This window comes from Carlito syrichta, unplaced genomic scaffold (genome assembly GCF_000164805.1).
Source record: "Carlito syrichta isolate Samal-C Ts95f unplaced genomic scaffold, Tarsius_syrichta-2.0.1 Scaffold308098, whole genome shotgun sequence".
Classification (NCBI taxonomy): Eukaryota; Metazoa; Chordata; class Mammalia; order Primates; family Tarsiidae; genus Carlito; species Carlito syrichta.
In genome coordinates, this window is record NW_007252194.1 from 48239 (window position 1) to 74024 (window position 25786).

Sequence of the window (25786 nt, forward strand, 5' to 3'; positions counted from 1 at the left end):
AATCTCACGAGTTTCAGAGCTTACATTTGGTTTTATATTAAGTGGAGGTCAAACGAAATCACAACACACAGTCTGAATGAAGGTTCTGGGATAGTCTGAAGAAAGAAAAGCAGTGAGATAGCCAGGTCATAATCCCACATATGAAAATAAAGGCAAGTCAAGCTCCAAAAAGCCTTAGCAGAGAAGAGCGTTCTGGTTACATTTCAAGCGGTGACTTACAAAAGATCCTTGGCCATGTTAATGAACGTTACTAAGTTACTGGGCTTGTTGTCTTTTTGGAATAGAATCTGTGAATTTGCTTTGGTTTTATTGTTGCATATTAGCTGTACATAAAGAATTCACTCCTAGATTTAAGATTCTACAGGTTAAATAACACTGCTAGAATTAATATAAATTGACATTGGGGTCCTTAAGAATTGTTTTTCTCTACCACTGCTCCCCCTTCAATATATTTATTTGTATACCCTAAGTTTCAGGTTTACAAAGTGCTAGGGAAACAAGTAACACATCACAAAAGTGTGCCTTCTGTGTTACAGTAGCACAGACAGTCTTTAAAATTCCAATGTTTATCATCCCTGCCTTGTGAAAAGAAACATATATTAACATGTAGAATCCAGCCCTGGAACTCCGACAAAGCTGAGAGCTCTGGCCTCAATCAGTTTAACTTTCTGGGCCTACTTGTTTATTATTTATTTTATTTCTTTGAGTTGGCGTCTCACTCTGTAGTCTAGGCTGGAGTACAGTGGCACTCATGACCACCACAGCCTCGACCTGCTGGGCCCAAGCAATCCTTCCACCTTAGCCTTCCAAGTAGCTGGGACTACAGGCATGCACTAACTACCATGCCTAGCTAAATTTTTTATTTTTTGTAGACAAGAGGAGCAGCCAAGTTGCCAGGACTGGTCTCAAACCCCTGAGCTCAGGCAATCCTCTCTCCTCTGCCTCCCAAAGTACTGAGATTACAGGTGTGAGTCACCGTGCCCAGGCCTTTTTTTTTTTTTTTTTGAGTTAGAGTCTCACTCTGTCTCCCAGGCTGGAGTGCAGTGGAACACTCACAGTTCACCACAGACTTGACCTCCTGAGCTCAGGAGATGCTTCAGTTTCAGCTTCCAAAGTAGCATGGACTATAGGCATGTACCACCATGCCATGCTAATTTTTTTATTTTTTGTAGAGAAGAGGTCTCACCATGTTGCCCAGACTGGTCTCAAACTCTTGAACTCAAGCAATCTCAAAATGCTGGGATTACAGGTATGAGCCACCACGGCCAGTCTATACATTTTCTTTATCTCCTCTCCTTCAGCCACACTTACCCTCACCCCAAAAATAAACTCCAAAGGATCACTATAAATCCCGTGGGAAGCTGTTCATGGTAGGTCTTCCAGACCTTAACTTTGTGACAATCAATGTATTCCAGTTAGCCTCAGCTATGAGTGACAGTAAAAAAGCAAAGTAATGGTAGCTTATATAGGGAGGCAGTTTATTTTACTCATTTAGTATCTGGAAGGCACAATGGATTCAAGGACCACGACTCGAGTTTCTTGTTTCTCTGATATGTGTAGCTCTCATTCTGTAGAATATTTTATGGCCCAGTTTCCACCATTATGTTCACCTTGGAGCCAGGCTCCCTCTGGGCCTATTTAAATGAAGGATCTAAACTAGACCAGTGTTTTCTAAGGTATAGGAACTACAGGTGGCACAAAGGTGAAAATGTTGGACTAGTTATGCATTTATTTTAATGTGTACTTAAGAAAAATTAATTAGCACATAAAGCCTGAGATTTTATTTATATAAGTCTCAATTGATGAAAGTAAAAAAAGTAAGTCAATTAAAAACAAAAAGGTCAAGTGCAGTGGCTCACGTCTGTAATCTCAGCATTTGGTAGACCAAGGCAGGAGATTCTCTTGAGCCCAGAAGTTTGAAACCAACCTGGGCAACAGAGTGAGAGGTCATCTCTACAAAAAATTAAAAAATTAGCTTTGTGTAGTGGCGCCTGCCTGTAGTCCCAGATACTCAGGAGGTTGAGGTGGAAAGATCGCCTGACCCCAGGAGGTTGAGGGTGTACTGAGCCATGATCACGCTACTGCACTCCAGCCTGGGTGACAGAGTGAGACCCCAACATAAGACAAAAAAAAAAAAAGAAGAGGTGGTATGCAGATATGGCAAAAATTGTGAGGGTGGTATGCAAATGAGTGAAATTGAAAATGGCAGAACAGGATGATTTAAAATGATACTTTCAGGTCTAAAATTCTATTGTATTATAATAACCTGAGGGCTACAGGGCACCTTTATCAAGGTTAGAGAATTCCAAACAACTTTTTTGGACAGATTTTGGCATGCATGTTTGAAGAGGGTTTTAGAGAGACATGGCACTTTTTGATACACTGATCTACTTGCTACTCTCTTATTCTCATTATAAATGTAACCTGATTAAACCTAGTTATTAGAGATCAAATTGATCCTTCTATATCTGGAAATATAAAATCTCTAGACTATTTTAACTTGTCATCTCACGAAACCTCTCATGCTGCTTGCCTTTAGAAAGCACAAACTGTCTTCTGTTTGGGCTGAATTTTTCATTCAGCAATTCCTCACTACACTGTTGCTTCATTTCAAAAAACTGTTGACTTGGATGAGACTTGCTTTTGATCCTAAGGCATGAAATCAAAAGTCTATCCTCCGCAGCCATTTCCTGACACTCACCTCCTACCTATCTACAATTTCCTTTTATGTGTCATTTTGCAGGTTCAAATTTGTGGTATGACTATAAAACAGTCAGGTAGGATTTTTCATGAAATGTACCAGAATGTATGCATCCAAATAAATATTATACTTCAGAACAGCAACATGCTAAAACATTCTGAATATCCTTTCTGGACTCATTGGAAAAGAGAAACAGTCTTTCTTACTAGGTCTTCCTCTATTTCCATATCTTTCTATTCTCTTAGTTTTCTTGTTCTCACATTATCTCTTTTCCGTCTATTTAATAACAAACATAGTTTCATTTGTTGACTGCCTACCATGTACCAGACATAAGTATTCCTATTCCATTTCATCTTCAAAATAATTCTGTCAGGTGCAGTAGCGCAGTTTTATAGACAAGGAAACAGGCTTCCAAAGTGAAGTAACTTGCTTGAGGCAGAGCAGGAATTTTTCTGTTCAGCAGGACTCTGACAGTGAGCTCTGGGACACAACTCTTGCATTTCTGCTCATCTCCTCCCTTCTCCTCCTGCCTCCTGTACCTGCCCTTGTTATCTCCAAAGGGGAGCCATGCTGACAGTGACCTAGAGCCAAAGACCCCGAGGAAAGGACCATGTGACTGGACAAGACCCTGAGCCCAGGCAGAAACAGAAAGCGGCATCAGGAAACAGAACTCAGTTTTGCAGACTGTCTATGATGGTGGGCATAACTGCCCGAGTGACTGCCTCCTTCCTGAACTACCAGACTTCAACCAGACCACTAGAAGCTAAGGACTGTTAGGGAAGGGGGAGAGGGGAACAGACCTCAATTTCCACTCACGATCCAACTTACCTGTCCACAGGTAGGTGCTATAGAGGGAGCTGTACAATAGAACAAACACCAAAATTTGTCCAACAAAATTTTTTTCTTTAACAAAATTCCATATCATCATTCCAGCACAGACAATAGACTAAAGAAAAAATTATTAAAAGACTTTGTGAATAGCTAAGAAAACCATATAATTCAATACTATCACAGAAAATCACTATTTAGCCAGTCATATTCATATAAGTCTTATTTACAGCAAATATAATCATTCATTTAAAATTATTGCTGAGTAATGATCAAGTATAACATACTAGTTATACTAAAACGTCAAGCTTTAGGATTAAAAAAAACCCTTTCAATACAGAGTTTGAATAATGAACATTTTCAATTGAAACAGATGATCACTATATTCTAAATATCAATCTTATAACTGTATTTAGTAATGGTTTACATAGAAAATGTGAAATTTCTTTCCATATATTTTGAGACATGCAAAGATTGACTAGAAAGACAAGATTGTGAGAAAGTTCAATTTTAATGATTCAACTATTTTTATTAAAAAATGCAAAGTTATCCTCAAATGCCATTATTAGCCTCAGTTTTAGATAGCAATATTTAATATATTAGGCATAAACTCATTGTAAGTAAATTGTTATTAACTGTACTTAGTAATACACCTGACTTTAAAACTGAAAAAACTAGCAAATTCATTTTTTCCATAGAATCCATGAGAAAAACATAGTTCTGTACTTTCACTAACCTGAGCAATGAGTAAATTAGTTGTAAGCATATGAGGAAGCTGTTTGTATTTCTTACTCAAAAGAAGAATAGCCAGAGACCAGATCTTGAAGACAAAAGATTCAGAGGTTATTCATGTTTCTTAATATTTATAAATACTTTTTAAGTAACACATTGATTCATCTCTTTAAATAATTCTCTTTATCCTGGTTCAGAAATAAATGCCAGTGTTTTATCTACTTTAATTTGTCTAGTTCCAAACAACATAAATTACTATATTCAAAGTAAAATAAAAAGCATGGAGTGATCCCATAATAAATTAACTGTCTAAAAATTATAGAATCTTTAAGAATGAATGCCTTGACAAAGGCCATGTTCTAACTATGCATATCTTCAGTGGCTGGAGTGAGATGCAGAGTCACAGTTAACTACTCAGAAAAGGAATTTTAGTGGAAGATACAGTTATAATGCACTATTCTAACTTCTTTCTTTACAATGTCTACCATATTGGCTCATGAGAGAATCTAAATTCTAGGCTATCTTACTTCAAAAAACACATACTACCCAACCTAAGATCAAATCATTTTACATTCCTCATACTTAAAAGGACTGGGTTTCTAGTCCACCTACATAATAACCAGTTAAGTATTTGGGTTAATTTCCTTCTTTCTCTCCTCATTGCCAATTAAAATTAATATAGTCTCTCTCTCCAGAGAATATGTGTCAGCAGTAGAATTTCTTTAAAAATTACATTAATCACACATGTATTTGTTGCAATAAATACCTTCATTACCACCTCCTTTTTCTTTTCTTTTTTTTTTTGTTCTGAGTTGGGATCTCACTCTGTTGCCCGAGCTGGAAGGCAGTGACACAACCATAGCTCACTGCAGACTTGAACCCTTGGGCTCAAGTAATCTTCTCACTTCGGTTTCCTGAGTAACTGGACTACAGTCCTGAGCACCGTGCCCAGCTAATTTTTTACTTTTTGTAGAGACAGGGTCTTGTTATATTGTCCATAGCAAATTCCTGACCTCAAGTGATTCTCCCACCTCAGCTTTCCAAAGTATTGGGATTATAGGTATCAGCCATCATGGCTGGCCACCACTTTCTTTTCTTTAACTATACACATTGTCTATTGGAATTCTATATGCCAGAATACTATTGGAATTAAATAGGCTACTTGATCTGTAAAATACTCTGTTGTCAGATGCTTAATAATTTAATTTGAGCTACATATATCCAATTTGCAAAGTTACCTAAACACTAAACAGGCAGATAGACTTGATCCCAGAGATCCTTTCTGATTCTATGATTCTATAACAGCTAGTGACTGTGGAGATTCATCATTCACAGAATATTTTTCACATATATTACCTTATTTAACCCTTAAAACAACCCATGGAAATATGTGAAACTATTATCACTTTATTGTGGAGGAAACTGAAGCTTAGAGAGGTTACAGTAACTGCACAGAGACATATAGTTAGTTTGTGTTAGGGCCAGGAGTCAAACCCAGGTCTGACTAAATATCATGCCCTGTCTGCTATAAAAGTCTCCCAATTGGAAAGACAAAACTCAGCTAAGAAGAAAGCTGATATTATAGCTGGGTATGGTGGCTCACGCCTGTAATCCCAGCATTTTGGGAAGCAGAGGCGAGATGACTGCCTGAGCTCAGGAGTTCGCGACCATATTGAACAAACTGCCATGAACACATCTCTACAATAAATCAAAAAATTAGCTACACATAAATTAACACAGGCATGGTGGTGTGTGCCTGTGGTTCCAGCTACTTGGAAGGCTGAAGCAGAAGGATCATCTGAACCCAGCAGGTCGAGGCTGCGGTAGCCATGAGTGTGCCACTACACTCCAATCTGGGTGACAGACTGAGACTCTAAAAAAAAAGCAAAAGAAAAAAAAAGCTGATATTTCTCTATTTCATAAGAAACTAGATTTTTAACACTTTCTATTACCAAGCTATTCTCAAAACTCATTCTGTGGTTTCCATTCATTTTTACAATGAAACATACTTACCAAGGAGATCAGACTGATAATACTTATATCAAAACTAACGTTCTGGATGGCATATGCCAATGGCTTGGGGTCCATAGTGGGAAAGGTCAGTAACCAGGCAGACACGTACATGATTGGAGCAGACACAAACGTGCTTATTACCATCCCTGAGGTTATCTGCAACAATGAAGTCAAACTGACAAGTCACAATCTCACTTAAACAATTATTTTTTATTATTATTATTGTTTTATTTATTTATTTTTAGAACAGGTCTTGCTCTGTTGCCCGGGCTGGAGGGCAGTGGTACAATCATAGTCCACCGTAGCCTCAAACTCCTGGGGTCAGGTGATCCTTTTGCCTCAGCATCTCGAGTAGCTGGGACTACAAGTATAAACTAACATATCTGGCTGATGTTTTTTATTTTTATTGAGACAATGTCTCACTATGTTGCCCAGGCTGGTCTCGAACTCCTGGCCTCAAGTGATCCTCTCACCTTGAGCCACTATGCCAGGCCTTAAACAGTTACCTGAAACTTTAAATATCCACAGCATACTAAAGCATTCTAAAATAATAAAGATGAGAGTCAGTAAAGACATTATAAAATCCAGCATGTTATCCAATACCATATTTCCCCTTTCTGAAAGGCCTTAAAAGAAAACAGTTAAGTTCCCCTGACTCCTCTTCTACTTCAATCTGTATTTATACCTAACAAATACTAGAAATTTCACTGTTGATGGTTATTTTTTAGGTTCTAGAAAGTAAACCCTACCAGTGATCTAATTAAACATATGAACAGATTCCTTCCATCCTATTTCATAAAATTCAGGACAAAAAAGCAATTCAAAAAGAAAAAAAAAAGAAAAATTACAATACAGATTAAATAATAGAACTGACCTTCATTAAACAATTTAGTTCCTTCATATTATATTTACTCTAATGCAGTAGATAGCATGTACAATACACTTAGACACTGTTACTAATTTGGTGTTATTTGATTTTAGCTATTTGTTGCAGTTGATTATGTACTATTTTTGCATCTAGTTGTTGAATTATCGATGACTGAAACAGAATTTTTTCCCTCAAAATTTCAAAGGTTACCCTTCTGTAGATAACTTTGAGGTTTAGGCATAAGTACAGAAATAAAATAATATAAACTATAAAAGACATGAAAAAACTCATGGCTGAATTAAGACCTCAAATTAAATAACTATTGTTACATACTACATGATGGCATTACTTATGATAAGGGAGCTTACAGGACATCAAATTCTCATTTAAAAATGTTGCTTTCTGTGTTTAGAATCTGACAATGAATTTAAAAATCAATTTTTATACTAAACACCACACTAAACTTAGGGAGTAGTATATACATACAATTTCCACTTCCATGTTGAACTGTGTTGCAAAGATAGCCACGCCTGGTGCTACTGGAAAGACACCATACAAAAATGCGTAATTCGATAAACTTGTATGGTTCACTACACTGTTGCCCTTGTCCAAGAGTTCCACCATCTCTCTGCATAGAAGTGGAAGTACCAGCCTGAAGAAAGAAGAAATACATCATTTACCTGATATCAAAGCATGCTGGTCCCCAAGGAGTAGATTGCCCTAGTGAACTTGGCATGAGGTTATGCTTCTTCTCCTGCCTGGAAAGTACATCTAATTGCATGCATATGCTATAGGTATGCCTTCCTCTGCACATTTTGTTGAAAGAATCAAGAATTCAGCTTGGGAGCCATTTAAAATTTAACAATATTCTGGAAATACTTCACACATCTGTGATTAGGAGGCAAAAATATAATTTGTTATGCAAATCATTCTTTTATTTTTTTGAGTTGGAGTCTCACTCTGTCACCCTAGCTGAAGTGCAGTGGCACACACACGGTCACACCAGCATCGACTTTCTGGGCTTCAGCGATCCTTCTGCTTCAGCCTTCCAAGTAACTGGAACTACAGGCATGCGCTACCACACCCAGCTAATTTTTTGTGTATTGTAGAGACGAGGTCTCACCAAGTTGCCTGGGCTGGTCTCGAACCCACGGGTTCAGGTAATCCATTTTTTTTTTCTTTTGAGTCAGGGTTTCTGTTGACCAGTCTGGATTACAGTGAGTGGCATGATCACAACAATCACAGCTCACAGCAGCCTTGACCTTCCAGGCACAAGCATCCTTCTACCTCAGCATCCCAATTAGCTGGGATTGCAGGCGCATACCACCATGCCTGGCTAATTTTTAAATTATTATTATGTTGTTGTTGTTGTTGAATGGGGGTCTCACTCCATTGCCCAGGCTGGAGTGCAGTGGCACGCTTACTTTCTTTCAGCCTCAGCCTTCCAAGTAGCTGGAACCACAGGCACACGCCACCACGTCTGGCTAATTTTTTGATTTATTGTAGAGATGATGTCTCGCCAAGTTGCCTAGGCTGGTCTTGAACCTCTGAGTTCAGGCAATCCTCTTACCTGGGCCTCCCAAAGTGCTGAGATTATACACGTGAACCACCGCACCTGGCCTATTATTATTTTTTGAGACACAAGGTTTCACAATGTTGCCCAGGCCAGGCAACTTCCTGGTCTTAAGCAATTTGCCTGCCTTAGCCTCCCAAAGTGCTGGGATTACGGGTGTGAGTTACCACACACAGCCTTCTTCTTTTAATTTAAAAAATGAAATATCTAATAAAAATCAACTCCCCCTTCAAGTTTTGAAAATTAGAATTTTTTGTTTTTGTTTTTGAGCTGGAGTCTAACTCTGTTGCCCAGTCTGGAGTACAGTGGCACAATCATGGCTATTGCAGTCTCGACTTGCTGGTCGCAGGCAATCCTTTCACCTCAGTTTTCCAAGTAACTGGAATCACAGGCACGTGCCACCATGCCCAGTTAATTTTTTGATTTATTGTAGAGACAAAGTCTCGTCAAGTTGCATAGGCTGGTCTTGAACCCCTGAGCTCAAGCAATCCTCTCACCTCCACCTCCCAAAGTGCTGGAATTATAGGCGTGAGCCACCACACCTAGCCTAAATTACAATATTTAAATTCTATTATAAGAATAAGTTAATAACTATTATTGTTAAAACTATATTTAATATTGTGACAATACTAATTAATACTTTGTTTCTGAGGAGCAGAATGTCACCACAAATAATTTTTAGTACTTTAATCCACTTTTATATTTTGAAAATATAAATATATGATATTGCAATGGTCTCATGAGTTTAGCTACCAGTATAAGAGCTGAATTTCAGCCCGGGGCTGTGGCTCAAGCCTATAATCTCAGCATTTGGGGAGGCCAAGGCGAGAGGATTACCTGAGCCCAGGGGTTCAAGATCAGCCTGGGCAACTTGATGAGAGCTCATCTCTACAATAAATTAAAAAATCAGCCAGGTGTGGTAGCACACGCCTGTAGCTCCGGTTACTTGGCAGGCTAAGGCGGAAGGATAGCCTGAGCCCAGTAGGTCAATTCTGGGGTGGCCATGAGTGTGCCATGGCACTCCAGCATGGGTGACAGAATGAGACTACAACTCAAAAAAAAAAAAAAAGAGCTAAATTTCATAGTTAAGTATGCCTCAAGTACTTTGGGATAATGTTGTAGTAAAATTATATCAACTGCACCATAAAACCATTAAGTATAACTCCAGTACTAATAACCAAGGAGCTGACAACGTTTCACTGGACAGACTAGGATCAGATGGCTGATAACCACGCCCTGACTTATCAACATTTAGAAAGTACCATGGACTTCAGAATTACAAAATAGTTTCCCCAAATGCATGAAAAAAAAGTTTATATTAACAACTATCGTTCTCATTATTACTAAGATGCTTTTGCCATTGGGAATTTAATGAATTTAACAAACTTAGAAATACTGCAAAATGCCTTCAAAAATATGATCAAGTCTGTCACGGTAGCTCACGCCTGTAACTCCAGCACTTTGTGGGGCAGGGGTAACAGGACTGCCTGAGCCCAAGGGTTTGAGACCAGCCTGGCAACTTGGGGAGACCTCGTCTCTACAACAAATCAAGAAAAGTTAGCTGGGCATGGTGGCACAAGCCTGGAAAAGGGAAACAATAAAACATAAAAAGGAAGCCAATCATCCTTATCCTCTAACAGTAAATTGGAAAGAATAACCACAAGGAATAAAAAAATGACTTCACAATACACCAACATGATATTTTCCTTTAAATCACAACTACTCTATAGGGAGGAATTATTAACATTCAAAGGAGAAAACATTTGCAGACACATTCTATACAAGTTGGCTAAGGAAGGCTTTCACAAACTACAATTCCCAGTTCAACAAGTGAAACTTACAGTTTTGCTGTGATGAGAAGAATTAGTACAACAAAAGCTGACTTCTTCAGTCTCTTTATTTTTCCTACCATTGTTAGACCAAGATAAAAGAGGGCTGAACCAGAAAAAGAATTGGCAAGTCCATCAAGAAAATTTTCTATATATACAGGCACCTTTCGATCAAGAATAAAATTGAAGGCAATGCCAACAAAAACCATAAACACAATTGGGTTCTGTAATACACGCAGAAGTCCAAGTCCCACAATTTTTACTTTGTTTTGAGAAGCATTTTGAGAGTCTTTCCACTTCTGGATTTCACAAAAGATAAACCCGATAGGGTTTAACATCATAAGAGATATCGGTGCCACCAAGTAAATGTACTGGAGATATTCTGGGTATGTAGTTTGATATAAAGCTTCAACTGTAAAACAAGAATATTGATTTTAGAAAGATTGCCACAAAAATATATAACCATATATAACATTTTCCATGCTTAATTATAAAGATTATAAATTAATCAAAATAGTTCCAAATGACCTCATTAGCCTAATTTAGAAAATAAATTTTAGGCTGGGCTTGGTGGCTCAGCCTGTAATCCCAGCAATTTGGGAGACCGAGGTGAGTGGATTGCCTGAGCCTGTGGGTTCAAGACCAGCCTGGGCAACTTGGCAAGACCACGTCTCTACAATAAAATAAACAAAAAAATAAACAAAAAAATTAGCTGGGTGTGGGAGCGGCCACTGCACTCCAGTCTGGGCAATGGAGTGAAACTCCAACTCAAAAAAAAAAAACAAAAAAAACAAAAACAAAAAAATATATATATATATATAAAAGAAGTGACAACAACAAAGTGGTTATTGGTACCCATGGAGAGAGCGGTTTTACTGGAGTGGTCAGATCACAGAGGACCAGAGAGGAGATAAGGAACTAAAAATGAGCACTCACTTGTTGGAGTCCACACAGCATAGAAAAGGTGAAGAGGGGAAGGTGTTGGCTGACAGGGCTTGGAGGAGTCAGAGACCAAGAATTAGGCATGGCTAGGAGTGCAGGAGTTGAGAGCAAGTCAGATAGTGAGCTATTCAGTTAACTGTTTCTCAGATGGTTGTGGAATCTGAGAATTGGTCCAGGAATTGGTTGTGGGACTTGGTGGCTGACACAGATTAAAGGAAAGCATTACAGGAGAAGATGAGGCCAAGGAACACAGAGGACAAACAATTTAACAGGTAGGTCACAAGGCTAAAGTCAAACAAGATAATGATAAAACTAGGGATAAAGAAGATGACAGTGGGTAGGATATTAAGGTCTTCAATGAATGTGGGTGAAATGACCTGAGTGAGTTCAGCAGATGACAGCAATGAGGATGAGTGGGCTAGCCAGACAGCCTGAACCTCAAAGAGGTTTTTAACAACAGAGAGACAGTCTAACAGTTTCCCACAGTAGCTCTGAGGAAGCCAGTCCTATCTACGCCTGCTAACGTGAGGTATAGACTCCGGGAAACTGAACAGACTCTTCAAGAATGCCCAGTGAAGATGCTAAAGAGGTAGAGATAGGAAGGTGAATCTAAGAAATGTTTGGGAGGGAAATACAGTGGAGTCACATCAATGCACATTTAACTAGCACTAATTCAACTAATCCTCTTGGGAAAATAAGAACTTCATTTTTTCCCCCTTATAGCATGTTTCCAAGTGAAACTAATTATTTTACCTGTTGTTCCCTGAATGAGAACGATGCTAGAGAAAAAAATCTGGTCCGGGTGTAACGGCTCAAGCCTGTAATCCCAGCACTTTGCAAGGCCAAGGCAAAATGATTGCTTGGGCCTAGGAGTTTGAGACCAGCATTGGCAACAAAGCAAGACCTTGTTACTATAAAATAAAATAATAATAATAATAATAAAAGAGCCGGGTATGGTGGTTCTTGCTTGTATCTCAGCTATTTAGGAGGCTAAGGCGGAAGAATTGCCCAGGAGGTCAAGGCTGTAGTGAGCTATGAATGAAAAATTGTGCATTCCAACCTGGGTGACAGAGACCCCAACTCAAAAAAGAAAAAAGAAAAAAGGAAAAGAAATCTGGCTGTGTTAGACTTAAGAGAAATGATACGATATAGACAGAGGATGTGTACTGTGTTTTAGTGGTAATGTAAGGAATTTTTCCAAGGGATTGAGTATATTAGAATCTAAACTCTGCATAAGATGTATGCCCTAATCTCATGACAGGGGTGGGTGACCACCACTTCCAGCTAATTTTTTTTTGGTAGAGATGACGTCTCTCTGTGTCTCACAGGCTAGTCTCAAACTCCGAGACTTAAGCTATCCTCCCATCCATTTCTTTTTATATCTACTTCTAACTTTATTTTTGCTTTTTAAAAAATTAATTTAATTGACAAATACAAATCACATATATTTATCATGTACAAGATGTTGCTTTGAAATATATACATATTGTGGAATGGCTAAATCAAACTAACTAACATATTTATTACCTTATATATTTATCATTTTTTCTGATTAGAATACTTAAAATCTTCTCCTTAGCAATTTTCAAGAATACAGTACATTGTTATTAACCATTGTCACCATGTTGTACAATAGATCTCTTGAATTTATTCCTCCTACCTAGCAGATCCAACTTCTAGCAGTTTCCTTGTGGATATGAGGGCTGGTGGCCTGGTGTCAGGTGGACTGCAGTAACTCAGAGCCTTGGAATAAACAATCTGGTCTCTAGGCACATTTTTGGCAATGGGTCTTAGAAATTATACAATCTAATGCATACAAAGGCTGATTCGTAATTGATTTGAAGTTGAAAAAGAAAGATAAGAGAACAACCACAATCATTCACAATGAGAGAGGCAATCATGTGAAAAAATCTAAAAGATTAGGTTCCTCAATTTACATTAAGATAAAGAGACACAGGTAGGAAAATACATTTGTTTACTTACTCAGGAAACATAAGTTCAGTTCAAGTCCCGTTAAAGTTATGTAACTAGGTTATATAACTTTCAGAAGTTCACCTTTTTCTCAGAATCTAAAATGTATCCTTTTTAAAAAATTCAATCCCCATTTTCTTAGTTAAGTATATTCGGAGGTCTATACTATTTCCAAAATGAAGCAGTGGTTAAAAACTACTTGATTACACAAAATTTCATAAAGTCTTTCCATAGATTTTCAAATTAGATACGCTAGTTATATAACTTAGTGGTTTTCTGTTCATGTTTCGTAAGGTTTCCTCTTTTGAGTAAAAAGCACCACTTTTGCTAACTATCTCTAGATAGCTACACTTTGATTAGATATTCTGTCTCAAGAGAAAGATGTTCATACTTGCCCACCACTCAACTTTTTAAATAGAGTGCATACTTTGGAAAAGTTTTGTGTTTTCAATCTGTACCCAAGAATTTTTCCTAAGCAACCGCAATAAAATGCCAAATGTTTCCTTTGACAACACGGCTATACAGTTCTGTGATCTACTCAAAGCTCCTTTTCCCAGGAGTCTACTTTCCTGGAACACTAGCAATTAATCACCTCCACGTAATGAGCTTTACGTTGTTTTAAGAGTTCTGTGCAAATTTGAGCAACAGTTCTGATGGCTAGCCAGTCACCAAGTATTTTTTTCTTTTGCAGGATCTTTTGTATTTTCTCTTAATTCCTACTAACATCATTAGTCAGAAATGTCAAAATTAGATGACTTCATGTGTCTACCAACCAACATTTGTTTGTTTTTTCTCAACCACATCCTTCATGCATTTTACTCACTGCTAACAGTATCATTCAAATCTTAACTTCCAAATGTTAAGATTTTCTCATCTCCTACCAGAATAGCTATAAAACTTTCCTTTTGACATCTGCAGCCCAGTCTCCATAATTGGCCCCTTATTTATTCAACTCATCTCTGACTGTTCCTTAGTGCAAAGACTCTGCCAGCCAGTTTAATAGCATAGTTATACCAGACAAACACCGTGTTCATAATTACTAGCTCTACACACTGGCCATACCATCACCCTTTAACTTCTTGCGTCTTTCCTTTTTTACTTAAGGCTTGCCTACCATTTACAGCCTGTCTCTGGTCTTGCTTCTTCTACCAAGTCTTCAATCTACATCATTCATCTCTCCTTCTCTGGAATGCCATGGTACTTTGCTTTATACAGTGCCACCTCAACAAATTCTAAGTTCCTTGAGGCATCTTATAACCCAGTCCGCAGCACAAAGCCGAACAAATCTGAAAATACTTGCTGAATGAAATTAACTAAGACATCAATGGATGTTAAAGGTTTCAGATATAATAAAAATGTATTTTGTAACACACAGCAATTTATACCTAATTGTTGTCAGCTAATCCATTTCTTTCTTTCTTTCCTTTTCTTTTTAGTCAGTGTCTCACTCTGTTGCCCAGGCTAGAATGCAGTGGAACAATCATAACTAACCTCAGACTCTACCTCCCAAGCTCAGGCAGTGCTTCCCCCTCAGGTTCCCGGGTAGTTGGCATCACAGACATGCACCACCACTCCCTGATAATTTTTTGTTTTTGTTTTTGTTTTTGTAGAGCCAAAGTCTTTCTATGTTGCCCAGGCTAGTCTTGAACTCCTGGACTTAAGTAATCCTCCCATCCTTTTTATATCCAGTTTTAAATTTATTTTTGATTTTTTAAAAATTAACTTACTTGACAAATATAAATTATATATATTTATCAAGTACAAGATGTTGTTTTGAAATATATATACATTGAAATGGCTAAATCAAACTAATATATGTATTACCTCATATATTTATCATTTTTTCTGATGAGAACACTTAAAATCTACTCTCTTAGCAATTTTCAAGAACACAATACACTGTTTTTTGTTTTTTGAGTTGGAGTCTCATTCTGTCAGCTAGACTGGTGACTCCCGGTCACCACAGCCTCGACCTGCTGGGCTCCAGCAATCCTTCCGCCTCAGCCTTCCAAGTAGCTGGAACTACAGGCACGTGCTACCACGCCCAGCTAATTTTTGATTTATTGTAGAGATGAGGTCCTGCCAAGTTGCCCAGGTGGGTCTCGAACCCGCAGGCTCAGGCAATCCACTCACCACAGCCTCCCAAAGTGCAGAATTACAGGCTGAGCCACCGGGCCTGGCTAATACATTATTATTAACCATTGACACCATGTTGTACAATAAATCTCTTGAATGAATTCCTCCGACATAGCTGAAATTTTGTATCTCTTCTTTTAAACACATTCTAAGACACATTATAAGGCAGATTACTATTGGATTATTTTAAGTCTGCTGAACAAGTGTACAAAGGCAAAGGAAAAGTGGTCTACTGGGAGAGTAAAACATTATGATTAAATAAATACTTGTTAAATTATTAGAAGAATAGGAATCAACATGGGAATTTCAATCTACTTCTGCCCTCATTTGCAAAATTACTTAACATGACATCTTTATCTATAAATTGGCAGTGATTTTCTTTTGCCATTGATCTGAAGATAGTTTTTCAAATCAGAGCAAAGTATACATGAAAGCAGTCACCTATAGAAAGTAAAGTTAGATTTATAATCATTATATCAACTTATAAGTTCTAATTAATTAATGCTTATAAATAAGGTTCTTGGAGGGGGGGAATCCCATTATGAGGAGTTATTATATAGCTTTGAAGAACTAAGAGACAAAATTAGCCACCCACTGTGCCTCCTATTTTGATTCCTGCAGGGTTTCAATCTCTGGCATGTAACACAAAGACACAGGCAAGATCATTCTATTATTTAATGGCATATAGTTAAATGCTTCATTTCCTTTCTGTTTACAGCTCTAGCACTAGAGCATAATTGTGATTAGTCTGGGTACTTATGCCATCAGCATTGTTTGAAGAATAAATTATAGGACTTAACTATGCTCTATTAGTATCTTTTAATGACAGAGGCAGGGAACCATTCTGATTTGCTAAAATCAACATTTCACCTTGGTAGAATCTTGATTTCTTCTCATACTTGGATTTTTTTTTTAAGTACTTTGGGAAAAAAATTATTCTAAAAAAACAATAAGCTTCTTTTTTAGTCTGGAATAATGCACTATTCTGTCAACTGAGTAAAGATAAATAATCCTAATGTAGTTTCATAGACCATTATAGTTGTTATAGTATATAGGAAAAGAAAACATGACTATCATTTTCTGCATTCATTATCTTATCTGTCTTCTCCTCAGCATTCCCCTTTTTTTTGAGTTGGGATCTCACTCTATCACCCAGACTGAAGTACAGTAGCACGATCATGGCTCACTGAAGCCTTGACCTCCTGGGCTCAGGTGATCCTTCTACTTCAGTCTCCTGAGTAGCTAAGACTACAAGCCCATACCACCACACTCCAGCTAATTTTTTGTGTGTTTTTGTAGACACAAGGTCTCACTATGTTGCCTAGGTTGGTCTTGAACTCCTGGGTTCAAGTGATCCTCCTGGCTCCCAAAGTGCTGGGATTATATAGCACATGATCATTGCTCATCTGTGAACAAGAGAGTGGGAATTCCTTGGACAGGCCATAAAACAAATAGAAATAAAGATCTTCTCTCTGGAGACAGTCTTCTCTGCTTACCCTGTCGAAGGCCAGAAGGCAGCTGGGCACAGACAGCAATAACAAATGACCTCACCCAGAAGCAGGTCCTCAGTCCTCTCAGTTCTTGCCACACCTCCCCATGTGTAGCTACATGAGAAACCACTTCTGTCTACCCTATTGGTGCTTAGTAAAGTTATAGTCTACAACTCATGTTATGAGAACTTGTGTTACTAATTGTGATTAAAAAAACAAAACAATAATTACAGCTCAAAGTCAACAAACATAATCCTCAGGGAAATTTGGGCTAGCACGTTGCTAGGAACATGACTGTTACCCGATTCACTGATTTAATGTAGGACATGAGAAATGCAGGGGTGAAATGGCAGATCATATTTTTAATCTGGCGATTCCGCCTCCATATGGAAATGGATTAAGTCATCTAATAGGTCATTTCCATTACTATTCATTTCATGGGATGTTTTTAGAATAATGTAGAGAAAAAAACCTTTTGATTCTTTCTGAAATTGATACATTACAAAGTTGGCTGGATCTTCTGAAGATTGAATTGGCATGTTATGTAATTGTGTGGCATAAGAGAATGCCCAGGATTTGGAACCACAAGAGTAGGTTTGGGTCTCAGTCACCTGCTAGCTGTGTGACCTGGGATAATTGAATTGCTGTAAGCCTGTCTCCTTATTTGAAAATAAGGATAATAATATCTGTCCTACTCAAGTAAGATAATTATGTAAGAAAGTATTCTATAAGCTATAAAGTTACAAAGGTTAGTTCTATAGTTATGGGCTTACTAAACTATTAGAGCATGAAACTATATACTTCTAGCTCACGACTAAAGTAAGATATAGCAATATTTATTAGATATTTAACACTAGGACACTGAGCCACTTCTAAGGTCCTTATATCATTAATACCCTGACAAATTTACATTATCAATGCTCCCAAAGAAATAGACAAACACATTAACTGCTTGCTTTTATTTCCAACTGTCTTTACTTCATTTTAAAAGCCAATAACCTTAAAGGAACACCTATCTAATTTCTGACTATTTATAGCTCAATTATCTAAGAGCCTAGTCTTTCCTCTCTTCAACCTCCTGCTTTATTCATAGTTATTTGATTTCTTAGGTATTTTTCTCTTTCTGGTAAGCAAGATGGAAGAAGGTCAAAGGTGGAGAAAGATGGAAAGTATAGTTCACTAGAATCTTTTGGGTGCCAGTGGTGAAATAAGTCAGGATTGGGGGAAGAGGATAAAACTACTAGACAGGATACTTGAAAGTGAATGGTAGATTTCAATTGTACCCTTGAATAAGTTCAATTCAAGTCTCTGCTCAGAAGACATATCATCAAAGAGGCCCTTCACTAACCACCCGACCTCAAGTAGCACCACCTTGCTCCTTTCCCCTGATACTACTTTGTTTTTATGGCCCTTGTCACCAACTGATATAATTTTAATTTTACTATTTATTTTCCTATTAAAATGTAAATCCAATATGTGTATGAACTTTGTTCACAGGCATATTCGCAGCAGCTAGTACAGTCACTGGTACGTACCAGTTCCCTATGAATGAATAAATGAATGAATGAATGAATGAATATATCCATAATATTCAGGGCCTCGCATTACGATACATGGTCAAAGTACACAGAGCTTTAATTTAAAAATACAAATCGGGAGTTCCTAAGTATATATTTCCTTGGTGGCAGAGTGTTCTGAAAAACACGTTTCCTTTCAAGATATGCCAACATTCCAAATTGGTATATTAACAGTTTCATCAGGAAAACATACCCACATTAAAACATAAAATTGAGCTGCTTGAAGAATCAGAAAGGTAAAAAAGGAAAAGTTGGAAAGGTTTTGAAAAAGAAAAAGTTGGAAAGGTAAAAAAAACTCTCACCATTTTTGCTCTTAAACAAGAAATTAACTTTAACTAAAATACATTAAAATTTTAAATAGCAAGCTCAAAAAATCTTTAATATAAAATAATATGTATTCCAGGTGATAAGAGAAATAAGGGAGGGAAAAATCATTCACAAAATTCCACCTCTAACATTTAATAATGACTATTTTTATACAGACAAAAGCCTACCTTTTTTTTTTTTGTTTTTAAAGATATTGTTTTGTTCTGTCATCCAGGTTGGAGTGAAGTGTGCAATCATAGCTCACTGTAACCACTGGGCAAAAGCCATGTTCCCAAGTAGCCAGGACTATAGGGGTGTACTACCATGTCTAGCCTTTTTTTTTTTTTCTTTAAAGTCAGAGTCTCACTGTGCTGTCCAGGTTGAGGTGCAGTGGCATAATAATGTCTCACTGCAGCCTCAAATTCCTGGGCTGAAGGGATCCTCCTGACTCAGCCTCCCAAGTAGTTAAGACTACAAGTGTGCACCACCACCCATGCCTGGCTCTTTTTTTAACTTTTATTTTTTGTAGGGATGAGGTCTCACTATGTTGCCCGGGTTGGTCTTAAACTCCTAAGTGCTAGCGATCTTCCCGCCTAAGCCTCCACAAGTGCTGAGATTACAGGTATGAGCCACCATGCCCACCCAGCCCTGGCTAATTTTTTAAAACTTTTTTTATAGATACAGGATGTGTATGTCATCCAGGTATATCTTCAGTTTCTGGTCTTGTGTGATACTCCCATCTCAGTCTTCAAAAGCACTGGGATTGCAGGCATGAGCAAGGGCACCTGGCCAGGCCTACTTTTTTTTTTTTTTTTTTTTTTACATTATTTAAATCAGAATCTGATCCCTTCTGAAAATTAAACTTCCTTCATATGTAACTACTAAGAAGAGAAAGAATACTATTAGAAAAACTACTTACAAATCTTATTAGGATGTTATTTTAGGTAGATTTTTTTCTTTTTTTTTTTTTTTTTTTTTTTTTAGTAGGAATCTCAGTCTGTTGCCCAGACTGGAGTGCAATGGCACAATCATGGCTATTGCAGCCTCAACCTGCTGGGCCCAGGAGATCCTTCCACCTCAGTCTCCCTAGTAGCTGGAACTACAGGCACATGCCACCAAGTCCAGTTAATTTTTTTGTAGGGACAAAGTCTTACCACGTTGCCTAGGCTAGTCTCAAACTCCTGGGCAAGCAACTCTCTTGCCTCTGTCTCCCAGAGTGTTAGGATTATAGGCATGAGCTACCACACCTAGTCAGGTAAATGTTTAAAGGATCCTCAAACTCTGATGCCGAGAAAAAAATATAATTCATCCCATTTTAAGACATACTTAGGAAAAAAATGAAAGATTTCTTAGATATGAGAGTAAGAACCTGTCACTAACAAAAGCTTATATATTTTGTTATGTTTTGTTACTTCCTTACTTGAATTTTTTAAAAACTTGAAAAATAAAAAATTACTTACCTATAGGGTATCCCAATGCAAAGTCATTACTCTGTGTAGCAAAAATAGGGAATAGTCCAGCTTTGCTAAATCGACTATCAGGACTGGCAACCAATAAGGTTAATACACAGACAATGAAAAATACAGAAGCTTTGGCAATTAAGATACTATATAGGAAAGACCAATCCACATTGGAAAAATTAAGTACAACCATGTTTTTAAATAATAAAGCTGGAAGTGCAAATCTGGAGACAAAATTTCCCAGTCCTTTGGCCTGTGTTGATGTTATGACATTGGCCCTTCCTGCTATGTAACCACAAAGGACTATGCCAAAGCATTCTAGTAAGGCTGGAAAAAGCCTTGTTATTGACATTGAAGGTGGGTCATTAGTGGAATTAAATCCATGAGTTACAGCTGTAGGCAAAGTCTTCGTCATATTGACAGCAATGGTTAAGTTCTCTGCTGGTGAATTAGAAAAAGAATTCATTTTCTCTCACCCTCCAACTCCAACCAGATCTCTGGAAAAAAGGAAAAAAAGATTCAGTGTAATGATCAATAAGAATTTCAGATGAAATGATACACTCACAAACCCAGACTTTTTTTTTACTTATTAAATGGTCCAATAAATATACATATTTTCTTCAACTGCCACCAGGGAAAAATACAATGGAGAAAAAGTGAGGAGTTGCTAACAATAAAATTTTTACTCTCAAAGGTAGGTCAGCTCAAAATATTTATGTTGCTGTTCTATATTCAGATCAGACATGAGTACAATAAGATCCGCAAATATTACAGCTGCAGTGATGGCCTGTGGTTCTCTCCAGCGACTCACAATTGAGCTCTGGATGTTGACAAGGATATAGAGGCCTATAGGGTCTCTGTTAAATGTCCACCAGCATGCAAATTCTCTGATAATTTCAGAAATTCTCAGGGCTCCATCGAGGAGTCACACTGGGACCAGAGAGTCCTTTCTACCTGTGGTCATACTTAGCATACTTGAGTATAGAATAGGAAAAAGAATATAGTAGAGCATCCCTTACCAACTCTGAACCACTAACTTTAACTTTTCTGTGCCTCACTTTCTTCATCTGTGAAATGGCAATAATAGTACCTACCACATGAAAACTTGAGATTATTCAAGTGAAGTTCTTATAATCACATCTGGCATAGAGCAATCACTTAACCAAAATTAAATATAACTTGTGGTAGAATATAAGAGAAAGAAGAAAAAATGATGGCATTCTGCCAACCTTTAGTTCCTTTTACATCAGTCACACACACTGGCCCTAGTCCATTTGAACCACAGGGACTTTACTTTGCACATCCAGTTCATTCTAAAATGTTCTCTTCTCTACCCACCCCTGCCACTCTTTACATAATTAACACCTACTTACCCTCCAAATCATTTAGTTATCAGGGAGGCCTTCTCTAACCCCATAGCCAGGCCACAATTCTTTCACAGTCATGTTCCTTACCTGTAGGTCACTTTTCTCAATTTATAATTATTCTAGGCATTAGAGTAACTAATTGAGTTGTGTCTGTTTCCCTCACTAGACTTTAAATAACACAGAAACTATGCATGTTTTTTGTATACTGTTACGTCCCTACTTAACACAGTGCCTGGCAAACAGGAGACACTAAAAAATTTTTTTTAATGAATGACTAAAATAATAACTTGCATTTAAATAAACCTTCACCCTTTCATGGATCAATGTACTTTTTCAGGCACTATCTAGTTCATGGACAAAAACAATTTTTTGCTTTTTTTCTGAATGATATTCTAAGAACCCAAGAACACAAAATGTGTAAAGATGTTCATAAAATGTTAAAGGACACAAAATGTGCTGGGAAATGTTCTCAAGAGGTTCAGAGAAAGCTAAAGCAAGGAACAAGTTATTTATGCTAACACTATAAAAATTATCAGACTTTCTTCTTGCTGCCAGGGACAATGAATGTGGTCTGGATAACTAAAACAATTCAGCTTTTATTAGTATCTTGAAATTAATATGACAACTGGCAATTTCTAAGTGGTTATTCGGGGTTTACCATCTAAAGTAGACTTACATAAGATAGAAAGTAAAAAGCTCATGCTTACTGAAACTTACAATATCCAAGTTAAATTCTCAAACCTCTTCATCATATTAAAAAAGACTTAGATGGCAGCCCGGAGATCACCAACAACTGATACCTGGGGATGTGTAAGAGAATTTTTTTCTGTGCTACCCTGGTATAAACCAAACCATTTAAAAACCTTCCACTTAATCTGAATTAGGACAAGTATTTTTCTACTAGGAGCAGATAGCAGATAAGAGTGACCGACATATTACACAAAACCTACAATGCTCACGCACTTGTAGTTTACCAAGTAAGCATCAAATTATATCCTGGGAAAGCTACTGGTTGGTACAGATACCCACACTTGAAGTAAGGAGCTGGTAAACAACTAAACAAAAGTGTTAAACAACTAAAGTCCTGAAGTGTATACAAGGTAGTGCTAAAGAAGTTGATAAACTAGTCCAGTCTTCTGATGTTTTTCAAAAGTTCCCTATATTTCTTTGCCCCAGAGCATTAATAATTCATACTGCTTACAAGCCCTTACTTGCACCACACAAGCATTCCAATTTTTTTGTTTAACCAACAGGTTTAACTAAACTAGTGGAGGTTCAGCAAAAGAAGTCAAACAGATCTGGGCCTTATCACTTATCACCTCCTTGGATATGCTATATAGCCTTCCTGAACCTTAGTTTCCTCAGCTGTAAAATGAGAGTAAAAACTTCCTTAGAGGGATATTACATGGACAGAACATTTTATACCCAGCTCATCACACAGTATGCCTTCAAGAAACGTAGCAGCTGCTATTAGGAGTTGTAGTCCTAATCATGACAAGAGGGATAACAAAGTAAATCCTGTGTTAGTTCCTCAACCATACTTGGTATGAAGATTCTCCAGTCAAAAAAGAGAGATGGGATGCAACATAAAGTCATCAATTTTTGTTTTATATCACACAATTAGGAAGAGTTGAATTGAATTTAGTTTGATCTTAAATGGTTATTAATAGGCCAGGTGCGGTGGCTCATGCCTATAATCCCAGCACCTTGGGAAGCCAAGGCAGGAGGATCACTTGAGGTTGAGGACAGGAGTTCAAGACCAGCCTAACAACATGGCAAGACGCCATCTCAACAAAAAAATATAAATAAATAATTAAATGTATCTCCCCCTATACCCATTAGTAAAATTTGTATGTCTTTTCTCCAATTAATCTGCCTTTTGTGGGTTGATTTTCAGTGAAGGGAAAGTTTCCTGTGGCCCTTACAACAGCAGTGGTTTAAAAAAAAAGTTTAAGAAGGGACAGTGCTCTTTCATTTTTCTTAGGGTGATGGCCAAATAGTTGTAGTACTGGTGAGATTTAACTTTCAATTAGTTGAGAGTTAAAAGAAAAACTTCAAAAAATAATCTTCCCATGAGATTTCTTTTTAATGTTTTTCAGTATTATAAAATATCTGCTAATTGAGGGAAAATCAAAATAATAAAAATTACTTAGTAGCTGGGCGTGGTGGCACACGCCTGTAGTTCCAGCTACTTGGAAGGCTGAGGTAGAAGGATCACCTGAGCCCAGCAGGTCAAGGCTGTGGTGACTGTGAGTGTGCTACTGCACTCCAGTCTGGGCAACAGAGTGAAACTCTGACTCAAAAAAAAAAAAACAAAAAACAAAAAAAAAAACACTACTTAGAAGTGTTATCTCATTCTAATCTTTTTTAAACGGAAAGAAAATATGTTTTCTAAAGCATTCTTTTTAAATGAACAGGAACCACAGCAAGGGAAGTTTAAAAAAAAAATTATATCCAGTCTTTTCATCTATGAAAACAAGGCTTGTTACAGAACAAACAAGTTGACCTATCACAGTAAAACACCACTCACTGGGGCAGGGACTGGAGAAATGCTACTGTATTTACAAACCTCTTCTGCCCACTTCATATTTGGTTTAGATCACATCAACGAGCCACTAAAATTATGAATAACTGCTATTATTAAGTGAACATGGGGGGAGGAGAGGGTTGATTAACTTCAAAGAGAAAGCTTTAAACTCTTAGGCAATTTCGCTAATACCCAATATCCTATATCCTGTGGGGAAAACAATACAATGTGGCACTATTAAGGCACTCTTCAACATCAACAGTCACACCATTCACCCACTCCCACCTACTTGCGGGGGACCAAAAGTCCTCCCTAGAGACCCTGGACAGGGAGTGCTGAGCACTGCCTCCTTCCCTTGTCTGCAGGGACAGACTTTGGCCCTCCAAGATAAGGGTGCAGAGAGTCCCTAACCAAATGGGCTGTCCAACAACTGGGAAGACAGCAGTGGAAACAGAAAGGCAGCCTAGGGTAAGAAAAAGGTGGTCGTCCAGCTTCCCAGGGGACGGGAGTCACAACGGCACCGTAACTACATGCTCCAAAAAAGGGGTATGGGAGAAAATTAGGCGCAACGCTCCGGGTGCCTGGGCAGAAGCTCTCAGGAGAGGCAAATACTGAGGCCACCCTCGGGATAAAGGGAAGCGTCCGAGAATGACAGGGTGGGCGCACGTGCAATAAAGGGCATCCCAAACTGGGGATGGTAGTTCCGTCTCCGGAGGAGACGAGTCGCCCCTTCCCCTCGCAAGCCTCCCAGGTGGTCCTACACGCTCCAGGCAGGCGCTGCGGGGCTGGGGGCAGGCATGCTTAGAGAGCGGGCCGCGGGGCCGGGGCGCAGATGGCACAGCACTGCCCACCTGTCCAGACCCAAGGGGCGTAGGCGGGAGTACACAGTGCCCACGAGGCCGAGCCAGGACCGGAAAGGTCCACGCCCCAGGGGGCCCATCTCACCTGCTTCGTCTGCAGCCCTGGGGCCGCAAGGAGTCGGTGCTCGCAGAGGGCCAAGCAGAGAGGAAACCACCGTCATCTCCCGCCCCCAGCCCTCTCTGCCGAGCGCTGTCGGGCGCCAGCTGCTGCAGCAGCTCAGGCACGTTCCGACTAAGGGAGGCGGGGGGTAGCCGCTGCGGCCCTGTCAGCTTCTCCCGGCGCCAGCCGTGAGGCCCCGCCCCCGCCCCGCCTTCAGGCCCCGCCCGGCCTCGAATCTCCAGTCACACGGCCCCACCCCTCCCTCAGGCCCCGCCCCCAGCCTCGAGGCACACGGGCCCGCCCTACTCTCAGGCCCCTCCCACAGCCGCGAGGCTGGCGGCATACGGCCCCGCCCCGCCCTCAGGCCCCGCCCACAGCCTCGGGCCTCCGAGCCGCACGTTCCCTAACCCCGTCCTTAGGCCACGCCCCGCTCCTGGAGCCTTGGAGCCGCACGCCCCACAACCCTACCCCGCCGCGATCCTCCGGCGGCGGAACTTCCGGCTGCG

General features: G+C 38.9%; 1 protein-coding gene across 3 annotated transcripts in view; it reads right to left on the minus strand.

Moving 5' to 3' along the window:
* Nucleotides 1-25469, minus strand: part of GPR155 (G protein-coupled receptor 155) — a 57122-nt gene extending 31653 nt beyond the window's left edge. For 2 of the 3 annotated variants that reach the window (XM_008064885.2, XM_021715967.1), the window contains exons 1-7: nt 25266-25469; nt 20427-20923; nt 10557-10956; nt 7629-7794; nt 6275-6430; nt 4266-4349; nt 3530-3647 (exon numbers count right to left, since the gene is read on the minus strand). In XM_008064885.2, the coding sequence (XP_008063076.1) occupies nt 3530-3647; nt 4266-4349; nt 6275-6430; nt 7629-7794; nt 10557-10956; nt 20427-20892 (1390 nt within the window). In that variant the 5' untranslated portion in view covers nt 20893-20923; nt 25266-25469. Of the gene's footprint in view, nt 1-3529; nt 3648-4265; nt 4350-6274; nt 6431-7628; nt 7795-10556; nt 10957-20426; nt 20924-25265 lie in introns of those variants that run through there. The other variant, XM_008064886.2, reaches the window with a different exon arrangement.
* Between the last annotated feature and the right edge of the window lie 317 nt (nt 25470-25786).